This window comes from Drosophila rhopaloa, unplaced genomic scaffold (assembly GCF_018152115.1).
Source record: "Drosophila rhopaloa isolate 14029-0021.01 unplaced genomic scaffold, ASM1815211v1 contig_167, whole genome shotgun sequence".
NCBI lineage: Eukaryota > Metazoa > Arthropoda > Insecta > Diptera > Drosophilidae > Drosophila > Drosophila rhopaloa.
The window spans coordinates 3,780,231-3,795,867 of record NW_025335047.1 but is presented as its reverse complement, the minus strand read 5'-3'; the positions used below and the strand labels follow the sequence as shown (position 1 = coordinate 3,795,867).

The following is a 15,637-nucleotide window of genomic DNA, read 5'->3' as shown; positions in this document are numbered from 1 at the left end:
AATGATAATAGCTAAGTTAAAAGTCAGTTAATTAAAATAAAAAGGTTATAATTTAATCATAAAAAATATTATGTGAAGCTTAAAAGAACAATGTTGATATTTAAAAAGACATATATTTTGTGACCTTTTTTCCAAGTGTTGTTCTGCTTCTGTTTCCAGCAGCGCTGCCATAAAATTGCAAATTGCAATTCGCTAGCAGGTCTTGGTCTTTTCCCCCGACTTTTCCCCGCTTCCCCCCACCCAAGATGTCTGGCAGACATCAGCGTCATGTTGCGCATCGTTGACAAAGTTACGAGAAACTGTGGTAAATTTTATTTGAATTTCCAATGCATCTGCTGCCGCTTTGCTGCTCCTCCCCTGCTAACCCCAAAACAGCAGCTGCTCGTTGCGGTTGGCAAGCGTTGATGAATGGAATGCAGTTAACACCCGAAAAGCATGGAGCTTCCTTTGATTTCTCTCCAGCTTCTCCACTCCAACCGCTCTGCATTTTAGCCACCAATTAATCATGGCCCTGGGCAATCAGTTTCTGCTTCATTAATGATCGCAGCCAGCCGCAAAAGATAAGTCTGGCAGAGCAATTTTTAATCATAATGGGATCTCGGTTCCGGGGCCATGTCAAATTTACTGAGGAGCCAGTGCCAAAGCCAGCCCGCATCATTGGCGGAGTCGCAGGGCCAAGACAAAGACAACATGTCGAACATGGGAACACGGGCCAAAAAGGCGTGGGAGTGGCACGCTTTAATGATAACAATAAAACAGCTCACACAGCGCGAGCAGAGGCATCAATGTCACACATGAGGAGTCGGGGAATGGCGGGAGGGGCGGGAAAAGCCGGGAAAAGCACCAGCACAACTTTCAACTTTTACAGCAGGGCAACAAAAATAAAAGCATGAGGGTGTTTTTTTGAAAAATTGCGACAGCAGCAGTAGCAGTAGCAGCAGCAGCTTCTGCGTTAAATCAAAAAATTATATAGTCATATAGTCGGGCGCACACATAACCGACACATGGCCCGGAACAGGAGCAACATGTTCGGCATTTAGGTGCGGGCCCGCCAAAGTGATAAGGGCGATAAGGATGGCAAGGAAAAGCCACGGCTGGCAGAAATTAATTTATAATAGGCATCCTTTATGAGATGACAAGGCTGCTGAATAAGATAATGGCATCAAAAGGCGTAGCTCGTCGGGATTTGTGGAGCCCCGAGAACCGGTCGCATGTTTGGCAAATAACCAAATTATTTAACGTCGAGGGAAAATAGGATGAAGCTTGTAAGCTGCTGCCGCTGCTGTTGATAATAAATATTTTAAAATGTTTGTGTGGAAAATGGGAAAATGTGATTTTTATCGGAGAGAGAGAAGAACTTTGCTCGCTCAACCAGTAATTAATTATGCAAGACGAGACGGTGGCAAATGACATGGTCAAAAGGTTGGTCAACGAACCCCAGAAGGACCTCCTTTTCAAACACCCAATTTGGGTTTTATACCTGCCTCGTCTATCGCTATCCTGCCAGCAACTCCTGTCATTTACTGTCGCTCATCGGCATTAACATTAACTCATCCGAGCTGCACAAACCCATGAATCCCCGAATCCTGAAATCTGATGGCTGATACAGGGCGCGCGCAATAAAACGTATTTTATGAGCAAATTATGTTTATTAGTGCGTCACAATGTCAACATTATGCACGACAAAATACATATTAAAAAGTACGTATAAAAAATGAAATATGAAGCCTCACACAGAGGGCCATAAAAGTATGGCTTTTTTTGGCAGCCAATTTCGAGAGTAAGGTAATTTCAGAGCCAGCTCAAAAGCCCCGCAGGCCGAACGACAGAGTGTTGGTCAAAGGGCGGCAAAGGCCAAAGGGCAACAAAGTGGAAGGACGAGATGCAGGACCTCAGGCATTGTAATGCGGCCTTGTCCGTTGTCTACATTGTGGCAGCAGATATAATTCGATTTGCAAGCTATCCCCACCCTGCCGCACGAGCAGCACACGATTCGAATATGAAAATGAAAATCATCGTAAAATTTCTTGAGGAGAAAAAACCTTGTGCTCACTGCAAAAAAATGTTGCTCTTCTGCTAGCTATATCATAAGCACAAGGGATTATCTGAGATATATTTTTGTATGAAGCAATGTTCGAAATGAATTTTGTTATGTTGTTTTATTCTTTTATAAAGAATATAAATAATACTTTTACACTATACATCAGTATTTATAGAAAGATATGCATGCATTTATGCTTTTTATTCTCACTTCACTTCAATGATTTTACATTGTAAAATAATAAATATATTTTGTTGTTTATTCACACTTCCTTAAAAGACTTTTAAAATTAAAAATCTAATAGTTTGGTTTTGGTTTGGTTTGAAGAGAGAATAGAACTTAAGGGTAACAAGTTATAGACTTTACTTAAATAGCTAAAATAATAGAGGTGGAGTTAGCAGTTTGGGAATTTTAAATTTAAATTTAGAGTGCCTAGATTTTTCTCTGTGTAAGCGGCAAATGTTGAAGCCAACGAACCGGACAACAACAAGTAAATTACAACAATGGCCGGGCAACATTGTTGCATCAGAGAACGCGCCGCGATGCATGCTAAAAGTAATGCACAATGACAAACGCTCGCCCAGAACCACCACCACCACCACCACCACTAGCACCACCATGGCATTACCCCAATCCGGCTAAAACCCCCGGGGGCGAGTGCCACAAAGACTGGGCCAGCATATAAAAATAGTGACTGGCTGGAAGGAGGAGCGAGTGACAGGAGGCGGTTGCCTTTTCCTTTGCCGCTGCGATTGCGACTGCAGCCCACGCAGGATGGCCAACGCGCATGACGCGCTCCTCCAACCGCCGCAAACTTACTGGCTGTCCCGCTGCACCACCACTCCCACCCGGAACCACCCAGGCCACCCGCAACCACCCATCCACCCACCAGCGGAAGCTGACGAAATGTTGCCGATGAGCATTGCTAACGATGTGGGCAAGAACAACACAACGCCTACGAGGACGAAGCGATGACGAGGACGAAAGCCAGGACGAAAGCAGGACGAAGGCGGCAGCAACAAAATTGCAGCTAGCCACTTTCTTCCTGGGCGGGAATTGCATTATCTGTTCGTGTGTGAGTGTGAGTGTGCGAGTGTCTGTGTATTTGTTGCGTTTTTATTTGCCGTCTATGTCTATGTCTTTGTTGCTGTTTTCTATTTTCCAGCTTCGGCTGCCTTCATTTGCCGCCCACTTTTTGTTTTTGCCCAGCTCGTTTTGCTCGTCGGCGGTTGGGCGTAAAACTTTTAAATTAGAAATTTTTGTTAGTTGCACAAATCGAGGGGTGGGGACAGGGGTTGCCCCCCCTTGAAGTGAAGTGTTGGGAAGCCAGCACTCAATAGTTTTTTACACTTTGTTAGTCGGTTAGTTTTTGTTGCCCAGTTTTTTTTTAGTTGTCCGCTGCATTGTGGTTTCCATTGCCACTCGCCAGTTGCTATTAATTTTTAATTTTTTCTTTCGCTCTTGCCCTTATATATATAATGTTTTTTATAACACTTTGTGGCGGACGTCGCGAGGTCAAAGTTTTAATGCAATTTCGGTTGGGGTGTTGAGTGGGCCAGAGTCTGAATGATTGGTAAACAATCGAAAGGCTTATGCGAAATTGATCAATTTCAAAGGCGAAGAATGCGAATTATATTTCATTATATTACGTCTTTTTTTTGCCGCTTACAAGAGAACCCTTTAACATTGTGTGCCCACAGAAATAGGCAATACTTTTTCTTGGGCTTCCTTTGTGCGCCGCCCCAACTTGTTATTACCTATTTACCCAGGCCTGGAGTTCAACAAAAGATGAGGTGATTGAAATTTCGCTCCACAAAAGGAGGAAAAGAAGAAACGCAGAAGCCAGAGATAATTTCAGCAATGGGCGTCACCTAATGGCATTCCGCAAATTGTTTGTTGGATTCACTGGCAAGGGCAAGCGGCTGTCAAAACGACTGAGATTCAGGACTTCAGGACTTACTTCCTTCTTCCTGCTCCCCAGTCGCATAAAAAAAGGTTGTCATGCTGCCAAGAAGCGGCGAAGACGATGACAAAAAACAACAACTTAATACCCAGCTGATGCCTATTAAGCACAGCATTTGTGGCACCACCACCACCACCCACTCCCAAACCCCCCCTACCCGTCATCCCACCCACTGTGCAGCACTGCGTGTGTCTTGCCTTGATTTTGTGGCTGTGATATTTTCATTTGCTTGATTTGTTTTGGCATAATTCTACCATCTTGTGGACTTTTTTCTTGTTTTGCTGGGCTTTGGTAAATTATTGGGAATTTCGTTGTGGTTGGGAACTGGCATCGTTTGGGTATTGGCATTGCTATTGGTATTGGCAAACCGCAAATCAGCATTTTTTCTCCTATTGCTCGCATTAAGCATTCGCCATGGTGGCCCGGTCTCCACTAATTTGGCCCTGCCAAGTGACGATGCACACGTAGCAGCAATAATTTCGGCTAATTGCTCTCTGAACAGCAATTTAAATGCGAAATGAATTCAGGGATGCTAGGCTGGCCACACGCCCACAAAAGAGGGCCAGAAAATAGTTTCATTTGAAGCTGATGCTGCTGCAGTTGTAATAAAATTACGCATACGCTGCGTGCGCCCACTGCTGGCTGCATATTAAAAACGAGTTTGCCGTGGCCAGACCAGACAACCGGACTAGACCGACCCGCATTTTCCTACTGGAATCTGCACCTCGCCCGGTCGTCATACATGTCGAGTATGACTTTCATTGCAATTCATATCTGAGCGCAGACATCGCTCGGAAAATGGCAGAAATTAAATTCGTCTCTCGACTGACAAATGTCCCCCGAGTGGGCAAAAGCAGAAAAGTACTTGACGATACGTAAAAGTCAAGTCAAATTGCAGGGGCTTCTGACTCCCAGCCCCCTCCATTTCATAAGTCAGCTTGTAATGTTGTTAAGCATCCAAAGATACTGTCACTGTAGTGGCCACAGAATGGAAAAGGGGACGGATCCTGGGGGAGGACTCTGCTGGCTGTATCTGCAGCTTTGTATCTTTAGTGCTGCCGGCGGAGTCGGCAACTTCAACTTGGTCCGGGTTTTTCCCACTGCTCTTGGTCTTTGGTGAGCTTCGGTTTGGCTTGGTTTGGTTGGGTTTGGTTGGGTTTGGGTGGCTGAAGAGCAGCTGATGTTGATGATGATACACACTCAAGTGCGCTTTGGGTACAGCAGTTGAGTAAATACACAAACAGGACCCCCACACACGCAAACGGAGGAGGACTGCCCTCAGACACACACACTTCTACACACACACACACACACCATATGCGCAATATGGCGACGTTGACGTTGACTTTGGCGCTGTGGCCGCTTTTACTTATTTATGCCAATTTTTGGGCTGCGTGTGCGAGTGTGCCTGCTGGAATGTGGCTCGTTTGTTATTGTTGATTTTCGGCTGGCTTTGCTTCTATTTAAGCATTTAAAGCAAGTTGCTACGTGAGCCGAATGTTAAGCCCATGCTACCTACACTGCAAAAAGTGTGGACAAATTTAGGCACTAATTCAGCCAGCAAGCATTTAAAGAGTTCTTGATAACGAGAAAGTAAGGGGGGCTTCTATTGAAATATAGAATACACCTAGCAATATAGAAAATGATTAGAGGAATGAGTAATAAATATATCTTTAGGTTAATCATTCAATAACAGAAATCAGATGGGATACATAACTTTGTACATTGAATTTCAAACTCATTTATTGTTAATACCTATTTTTAAATTCTCCACTTGTGAGTTGTTACTAGTATAATTCATAGTTTATTATATTTAATTATTCTGCATATTTAACTAATTTTTAAACCGTAACCGGTTGATGGAGTAACCCCTCTTATTAGCCAGCTAACATGGGATATGTCGCTTTTTAAATTCCACCCCTTAACCCACTGACTCCCCGGGGACATTAAAGACCTCTAAACCAAACCAAACGAAACCGAACCAAACCAACCAACGAACCAAGCAGCCGGCACAAATTTAACCAACTGAAGCCACTTGGGAATCGCTCTGACATCGCTCCCGCATTGGTTTTATTTCATTAGTTCTGCGCCAATTTAAATATTTAACGAACATTGCGAGTTGATAGCATTTGCCGGCAGCTTTAAATTGACAAAAGCGAAACAGAGAGCGGGATAAAAAAGTGGGCAAATGAACGCGGCTGTGGCATAGATTAAATTTCCGCTCTTATGAATGCGCGTAGCTAATAGAAACGGTGCTGCACAGGGTGGTGCTGGTGGATGGATGTTCTGGGGAGGCTGTGACAGCACGGGGGCTGCATATATTTTGAGTTAGGTCCCTGCTGATGCCGCACATCCGTGGTCCCCGGCCGGCGCTCGTCAGTTTCAAATGTCCGAAAAAAGAAATCCAATTTGCCCGCCGTTCGCGTTGGCAATGCCCCATGGACATGCGTTAATAAAAAAGAAAAAAACGAAAAAAAAAAAAAAAAAAGAAACGGCGGGCCAAAAAACTCAACTGGCGACGGCTGCAGACTGGCCACCCAAATCCAAATCCAAAACTGCGGGGCCACGGCCATGGAAACGTGTAGAAAATAAAAATTTCTATTTAAATGGCAAAAATCAACAAATGCAACGCAAAACAATCTAAAACACAAATCGAAATTAAATGACCGCACTTGCACACAAAAGCGAGCTACACAGAAAGCGCACACACACACACATCCATGGTACACAGGGAGAAAAAACGGGGAACATGGCAAAAACAAGCCACTCGTGGCCAGCAAAAAAAGAGCGAGAGTTGGGAAAAAATGGAAAGCAAGTGACTGAAATAAAGTGCAGCAGCTGCGCAGCTGTCCAAAAACAAAAAAAAGGTAACAAGGTTGGTAAGAGTTTGAAGGTGATGGGGAAGGCGAAGGGGAAGGGAAAGGGGGAAAAGGGGGCAAGGGCGGTCAGCTTGCCGGCCGCTTTTCCATGCATGTGTTAGCCAAATGCTAGACGCGGGTTGTGCAATTTCAACATTTCATTCAGCGACGAGTTTTGAATTCCATGTTTGCCTTTTTGTGCGTTTTCCCTTTTTGCCTGTTTTTATTGTTTGCTAAAAATAAATGGGAAAACCCCTCAACAGACTTTGGATTTGATCCAGACTTAAGCTGATATTTGTTTCAGATATGGATGACCATTTCTTTTAATACAAATATTTACAAACGTTGAGTAAAAATGAAAACCAAAATGTAATCTGTTTATGTTTCCATGTTTCCTATACATGAAACAACCTCATTTCGCACCCACTTTAGCACCTTTCCCTTGTCTTTTTTGAACCAAATTAATTAACTACAAACGTGCGAAACTAAATGAAGTCACTTGCCAGTTTTTTGTATAAAAAAAACCACAAACACTTTACAATTAACACTCCAATGCCCAACGAACCCATATCCTACCATCCCAAAACCCAGCTAAACGCATATGTACAAGTCATGTCGGAGCTGGGAAAAAATGGAGTATCTCTGCCACTATTACTATTTCGGGCGCCTAACGAGTGACACTGCGATATAAAGGGAAAGCCCCTGGAAAGTGTGGATATATCAACACCTACACCCACAACAACAGCAACAACAACTGGAACTGGCCAAGCGACACAGACAGAGACAATAAGTGTAATAGGGGGAAAGGAAAGGGAAAACCGGTGGCGGCGGAAAATAAAAACGGTAACCGCAATTTGACCCAGGTTTTTACTTGCTTTACATTTCGTGGCGCCCGACAAATATGCAGATTGGCAAACAGGGAGTGCTCCTGGTCCTCCACCTGCGACTCGTTTACCTCTAACATGTGCTTCCAACGACGACAGATACATTTTCCGGGGGCTGGTGTTTGTTTCCACCCCCAGCCCACCCACTACCAACTCACAACCACCCCACCACCCACAACACCCCCTTTGACAAACGCTTACAGCAGCGTTAAATGTTCAACGGGGGTTGCTGGCGGGGATGTTGTCTATAACTCGGTGTGCGTTGGATATAACTAACCCGAACCGAACCCAAGGCAAACACATGGCCACCCAAAAGGTACAGCGAAAAAATTGTTTTATGTTAGGAAATATGTTTTCGATATTGGATACAAAATGTTTCCATAGTTATTTGTCGGGTAAAATCTCAAAGTGTTTCCCTATAATTAAAGTTAAAATTAAAGTCATTGTAAAATAATTGATAGTTAGTTATGAGTAAATCACTAAGTTATTTTAGATATTTAATTGTTTAGGCTATGAAAAGTATGCCAAATGTGAACCCATTTTCAAAATAAAAATTCTAGCTCACTACAAAATTAAATTTTCTTCAAAGTTAACTAATTTTCCCCAAGTGAACTGTATAGATTCCTCAAGCCAAGTTTGTTTTGTTTTGGCGAGAGCTGTTTTTGTTGTTTCGTAGGCCGGAACACACGCAATTTCCATTTCGCAGTGGCTCTGTGTGTGAGATTTCTAATTTATAAGGCCGCTTGTTCTCGGCAGTCAGGACTCAACCTTGCTGCATTTCTTGGCTGTCCTGCCTTTTTTCGATTCCAGCTACGCAAATTCGTTGTCGTCTCCGGTTTTCCGGCTACAGCTACTGCTACTGCTGCTGCTGCATTGTCGCTTCACACGATTGTCAACCCCATGAAGTTGGAAAATCGGCAAAATACTCGTAGTAGGCAGTAGGCTACTGGCATGTAAATGCGAATTTTGCACGCGATCTGCAAGCGGAATGTGGGACCCTGCCACATTTAAATCAAATTATTGACATTTGCTTAAAGGCCGGGCGGGAGGTGACTCGCATACAAATGATTTAAGTTGGGCCGGCACTTAAAGTCCTCCAGGACGCAGAGTCAGCACTAAAAAGGACCCGGGTCTTGAGTCGCTGGGTCGCTGATAAGAGTCGAGATGTCCGGGGATGATGATGACTCCGGGGGTTGGGCTGGGGTTGGGTTGGGATTGGGTTGCCCCGGGGGCAGCAACCCTTTTGCCGCTTTTGCGTTTGCCTTTGCTTCTGTCATGTTTTGTTTTTAATAGTTACTGAATCTCATTAGAATTTAGATGAGTCTTAATGAGTCATTGTTTTACACGTTAGACGAGCGAAGAAGACGACGCCGGTGGCAACAAAACACAAACAACAATACCACCCACACACAGGAGTAGTGCACTGCTCCCAAAAGTTTTCAAAGCCAGGCACAAAAACATGAAAAGGTAGCGAATTTCCGCGAGCAATTTCCCAACCCTCCAAAACACCGACACAAAGACGGGGTAAGCGAGTCACAACACAATGAAAATTTCATTTGATCTGCGCGACGCGACGACTTGATGAGGCTGCACCACCCAACCAACCCCAACTACTCTTCCCACAAGGTTGTTGCCACCAGAAGCACACAGTGCAAAATAAATTACTTACATTGTGTTAAATAATATTAGAAAATTCAAAATAATTTATATTAGTTTTTAAAGGGAAAGTAAATAATCTACTAAAGGAGTAAAACTACAAGTTTTGTTATTCTTGTCTTGTCTATAGACTTAATTAAAATAAAATCTTTAAAAGTTGACTTTTTTGAAAATCGGAAATCAAAGGATAATAATCGGGCTATGGCCTAAAAGCTAAAATGAGTTAAGTAAACTTACTCAAATTAAAGGATAGAATAAACATTCCGGTTTTTGGTAAATTGTCTTTGCATGTTTGGCAATATTAATATAAAATTTGAATATAAAAATAAAATAAGTTAAACTTTTCACTGTGCACTTGCACAATAGAAACGACTGGGGCTCATTTAAGTGGCAACTTAAATGCCACGCACACTTGCGGAAATGATGCTGACTCCGAGAGCTCGGTTATCTAAGAATCGTGAGGGGGCAAGTAATGTAAAAAATGGAAGGTGGCAAAGGATTGCGGCCTGGCAGCTTGCGGTAATCAGCATTAAAAATCAGCATTATCATCGGCAAGGCGGCGTCTAATGGCGACAACGAGACACCGGGTTGGGATTCCTTAAAGAGACTGCCGTTTCATTAGCGAGTCAAGTTGATTGGCTTTCGAGTTTGCTGCACAAACAGGCCAAGTCGCAGCTGCATTGCGAGTACGTAATCAAGATGAAATTAAAGCGAAAAGTTTGCTTTAAGTCGACTCGTGCAGCGGCAAACGCTAATTAGATTTTTTAGTTCCACTTAGCAGCAGGCCAGGGTCCATCGCCGGCTTTCTGCTCTCGCAATTCATGCAAATGAATGAAATTAAAAGCACATTATACTTTATAATACGCCCTGAATTGCCCCAAGCAAATTTAATTTAAAGATTTGCCGAGCTACCATCTATATGTATTGGGGGCTTAGGCCAGCTCCCAAGACAACCGCAGTGGCAAATCGTGGGCATAAGTGACTCGAGAGGACATAAATGCGGCAGGGACCCCATTGATTGGGTTTCGGGGCAGCCCTGATCAAAGTCATAAGTCAGCGGCATACAAATCTCCATGTAAATATCCCTTCACAGTTGAGTTGTCCTTTTCGGACATCCCGGGATGGCACAGCACGTCTAAGCAACTGGATTATTAACATTTCAATATAATTTGTGGTCCTGGTTCATATTCTCGGGATGGGCTGCCCAACTTTTCCTGCTGACGTCTGGGAAAATTAACGCGCCTCAGGACTTTGATCCTTTTTTTTTTGTGTGTGTTACATGTATATGTATGGGGGGAAAACCCGCTGCGTGTTGGTCCTCCGTATTTGCTTACATATTCATCAATTTTTGGGTTAAGTTGTGGGCGGGTTCCGAGTTGGGTTGGGTTTTGGTTTGGTTTATGTATGCGAATTCGGATGCTGGGCGGCCAGCACGTTTTGCGGTTGTTGGCGTCAAATTGTTTTGCTTGTTTGGGGCTTTCACTGTCACAGCGGGATGGTATCAGTGCGTAGTCGGTCAGCTGGTGGTTTTTCGACCGGCGCGCCAGCTAAACGCTTTTAGCTTTAATGCACTGCCCACTTAGTCCCGGCGAGTTCATAATTGCCATTACGCATACGCCGTGTGGTCGGCTACAAAGTGAATCGGCAAATGAGATTGCAGGGCCCGGTCCGAGTCCGAGTTCCAGTCCGGGTCAATAAAACATTAGGGACACATACATCTTGGCAAGGCCGTGGGCAGAGTCTCGCTCCCAGGGGGCAGATCAGCCAACCATCCAGCCATCCAGCCAACCACATCCTGCCCGGAATCGTGTCCTCGATGGGGTTGCGTGTAATTAAGCGCTGCAGCTTATGTAAGACAAACAGGAAATAAGGTTTAGCACAAACGCATAAATAACAACGGCAAATCAGTAAACCAAGGCAGCAGGCAGTGGGTAACATAAATAAAGGCATACAAACAATGAAAGCGGATAACATAAAATTTACAACAACTAAAGCCAACAATACAGGAGCAGCAGCAAAGGCATGACAAGGCGTAAAAGTGGATAGTTATGCACTGGCAGAAAATTTAAGTATGTGTCCGAGAAGGAACTGGAAATTACCCTTAAGAATATACAAATACTTATATGAAGTCGAGTAGTATTAAAGTCAACAAAGTTCTGTTTCAACACTTAAACTTAAACTTGGCAATAATGCTTACTTTTATTAAATTCATTTTGGTGAATCCCTTTTAGAAAGAACTTATTAATCCTTGTTTGATAACTGCTTCTAATATTTTTAGAATATTTGTACCTCTCTTGACACAAAGAAAATCCATATTTTCCATTAAACATTGGTTTATAAACATAACAGAAACAAAAACTAAGAAATCTTAATCATAGGCTCTTTGGGAATCCAGATTACTCTCATTTTCGCTAAGTGCTCCGTAGTTCCACACACATGGACACTTGTGTACACCCTGAGTAGCTTCCGTCTTTAATCAAATGGTACAAGGGGGCGTGCCAGGCGGCACTGCTGACACACTTAGTCCAAAGGCGACTCGCAATCCCCGCCAGCTGAATCACCTGGTGGCTCACTCACCTGGCTCACGACGTTGTTAACGCTTCGGCACAGAAAGACAGAAGGCAGAAGGGCACAGGAAGTTGGGGCGAGCGGAAAGGGGCAGGTGCGTCCTTCTCGGCAAATATACAAAACACTTGTAACTGCTAGCAAGGATTTATGATTAATTTATGTGTACATGTGTGAGTGTGTGTGTGTGCGAGTGAGTGTAAGACAACGACAACGGGCGACTGTAACGATGGCAAAAACTTAATTAACTCATTACATACGCACCGTTTTAATCAGCAAACGAGCCGACACGGAAACGAGGGAAAGAAATGAAAAGCTGCCAGCACGCTTGACATGCTGACACCGAGGGCGGCTGCCAAAAGGGGGCGTGGCATAAGGAGAGCTGCCAATCGAGCACTCGGCTCAGTGCAAATTTAAAGCGGCCTTTGACTGCAATTAGTGGCTGCCTCGTTTGTCTGTCTCGCACACATTCAGCCGGCGATACGTTGGAGTAGCAAGTTGCGTGCCAGGCTTTACCCCTATTCCCCCTTTTTTACCTTCATTCGGCATTTCCCATTTGCCTTTGAGCCAAGTGCAATGGGGCGAAAGCAATAACCTGAGAACCGCCGGAGCGAACCTCAACGATTGATTTACAATAACCCCAACTACTCGAGCCGAGTCAAGCCGCCTCAACGTACTAAGCCGCGCTCTGCTCCGCCACTGCGATTACAATGGGCTCATTAACGGTGGCGTATACGCAATTTCCAATTAAATAAAAAGTGGCCACGCACACACGAACGCAAGCACTGGGGGAAAAAGGGCGAGGTAAACTAAAATTGAATGCCATTTGCATTACATTATTCTACATTTTATTAATATGGAACAAATTATGTACTCTGGTAGTAGTTAAATTTTTAGTAGTAAAATAAAAACGAAAATATACAAATACACAGATTTACCGAAAAACGAAGCTCTTATAAACTTTTTCCACTTTCTTAGCCTAATTATGTAATTTTTTCCCAGTGTCCCCCTTCGTATATTTGTACACGTGCACACGCAGAGATTTACTCGTTGGGTTTGTGTTTTTAAAAGGCCAACAGGCCGCAGTCAGAACGATTCTACTTACTCAGTCCGCCCGGCAAACCCCTCGTCTTGCCATTTCTCCATCAATTCCGCTGGCTCTGGGAAATTCCTTTTAATATTTATTTAACACAAAAGCTTTCCGCATTTCGCATTTTGCCTTCGCTGCGGCCGCGACGACGACGTTGCCGTTAATTTTTCGCTTTGCTTTTCATTTTCGCAAAATTACCGGAAATGTTAATTTCTGCACGTGCAGCAGACAAGGCCGCTGGGTGGGGGGTTTGCTGGGTGGGTGGATCGCTGGGTGGCTCTTGCCCCGCCCATCGGCGTTGTCAGCCTCGAATGTTGTCGTCGTCGTAGTCGTCAGTGGGCCCCAGCTGAATAGTGCTAATTATTTAGGGTAAGAATTCTCTGTGTGTGTTTGTGTAAATGGGGAGGGGTTTTGGGGTTGACCCCCGAAAAAAGCCCCCCATTGCATTGGCCCTTAACCCATTACCACCCCTCGTGCGTCGCTGTGCTGGCTTTGCCTTTGCCATTGCCTTTTGCCAAGTCTTGGCAGCCAGTTTCGGAGCTCAGCGCTGAGCTGAGCTCAACCCAACTGAGCTGACACAAGAGCACACGAAGGACAACGAGGACGAGCAGCACCAGAACCACCTAAAATCCACCCGAGCACCACCCCTCTAGGATTTCCCATTCGCCGCATTCGCGACTTTTTTCTGTGCCAAAGAGACAAAGCACACAAAAATAATAATAAATGATTGCGATTCGTGCGAGTGTGGGTGTGTTTGCTTTGCATGCGAGTTTCTTATTGTATAGGTGTGCACTCTGAATATTTCTTCTTAAAATCGCATCGCAAAAATTGTATGTTAATTTGAGATTAATTTTATTCTCAAGCTTTCTTATTTATTTTTGGTTATATTTTATATATTATTATTATGTAGCGCTAGAAGTTTGTTTACACACAGTACACAGATTGCCAAAAAATATAATAAAGTTCAAATGCAAGATTATGATACTAATAAAAAACGTCTTTTTTAAATTAAAAAAAATCAGTTTTTCCTTTTCTAAGAAATCTAGACTTTGATACAAGGAATCTTTTCAAAAAAGTTCGTCTGACTATATCATAAATTTAATTTGCAATCTAGACAAGTTTCTGGAATTTAATACCCTTAACTTTTTAGAGTGTGGTGGTGGGGCAGGGGTTTTCTGCGTGGGTGGTTGGGTGGTGGGGTGGGCCATCACCGACTGCACTTGTGTTTGTGCAGCCTGCATGACAGCGAACGGCTTTGAGTTTGTGCATGTGTACACGATGTTTGGCCTGATGATGGGACCAGAAGATTCGAGCGTGCAAAGTTTACTTAGATGAATGGGTTAATTAGTATTAATGGGGACGTTCTTCAGGGGGCGAGTGGGCGACAGCACAAAAGGCACGCAGTTGGCAAAGTTTTTCGCGACGTTTCTGAAAAACTAATACAGAGTCGGTGGGAGAAGCACCCGCTTTGAACCCATCAATCTGCGGCGCTCCTTTGTGATTTCAATTAACTTATCTCTGCTTATGCAGCATAAAATTATATATGGGAAACTTTTCCTTCCTTGGATTATTTTCCTTTTTTTTTTTTTTGTGAATATGCATTAAAGAACAGCGTCAGCGTTGGCAATAAATTGCGAAATAAAAGCGCATGACTTGGGATTCTCTTTTGATTTGCGTTTTTATCTGGCGCATATTTTGTGCGATTCACGATGCGCCAGCGGCAGCAACCCTTTCCCAAAAGTCTCTGAAAATCTGTGAAAATCTGCGAAAAACCCGATACTCAACTTGGCACTTTCTCTCTTATTTTTGCAGAACAATTCCACATCTTTGTCGGCGACTTGAGCTCAGAAATTGAAACTCAGCAATTGCGCGAAGCATTCACACCATTCGGCGAAATCTCGTAAGTATTAAAATGCAAATTTTCCATTTGCCAGTTAACTTGAAATTGCCATTCTCCCATTTCCCCCATTTGGCAGCTTTTATTTCGGCTTTTTTCCCCTTTTTTCGCGACAATTTTCCTGTCACACATATACTCTGATTATTGGCAGGCGCGTATGGAGTGGAGGCCCACTACTCCATAAAAAATTCATAACCGAGCGGCAAAAAATGAATTTATGCAAATGCCACTTTGGCCGAACTCTTTTCGCTGTCTGTAAGTGTCGCCTCGAATAGCGGGAGAGGCAAAAAGCCAGGGCATTCAAATATTTAAGTTGCTATTTTTCGGCATGAAAAGGCAAAGTCACTATACCACCCACAACCACTTACCGCCCACCGCCCACCGCCCACCACCCACCACCCACCGCCCAGCGCCTTTCCCGTGGCAACGACAGCATCAAAAACTTGGCTTAATTAACTTCTGTTTAATCGCAAAGTTTTGAGTCAAAATGTTAGTCCGTCTCCTGGGAGGAGGTGCTCATCCAACTCCTCCCTCTCCTCTTCCACAAAAGGAGGCCCTGCGGCGGCTTATCAAAAATTACGCCAAAGTATTTGATTTTCGGATTTGCCGCTTGTTTGAATCGCGAAACGGGGCATTCAGTCAGCCAATCTGCTCTGCTCATCATCTCCCAGCCCATGGCCAAT

General features: G+C 43.9%; 1 protein-coding gene across 3 annotated transcripts in view; it reads left to right on the top strand.

The window, feature by feature from the left end:
* LOC108047423 (RNA-binding protein 208) overlaps positions 1–15,637 on the top strand; it is a 40,484-nt gene that overhangs the window by 9,292 nt on the left and 15,555 nt on the right. For all 3 annotated transcript variants that reach the window (XM_017127587.2, XM_017127589.2, XM_017127588.2), the window contains exon 3: positions 14,870–14,957. In XM_017127587.2, the coding sequence (XP_016983076.2) occupies positions 14,870–14,957 (88 nt within the window). The remainder of the gene's footprint in view (positions 1–14,869; positions 14,958–15,637) is intronic.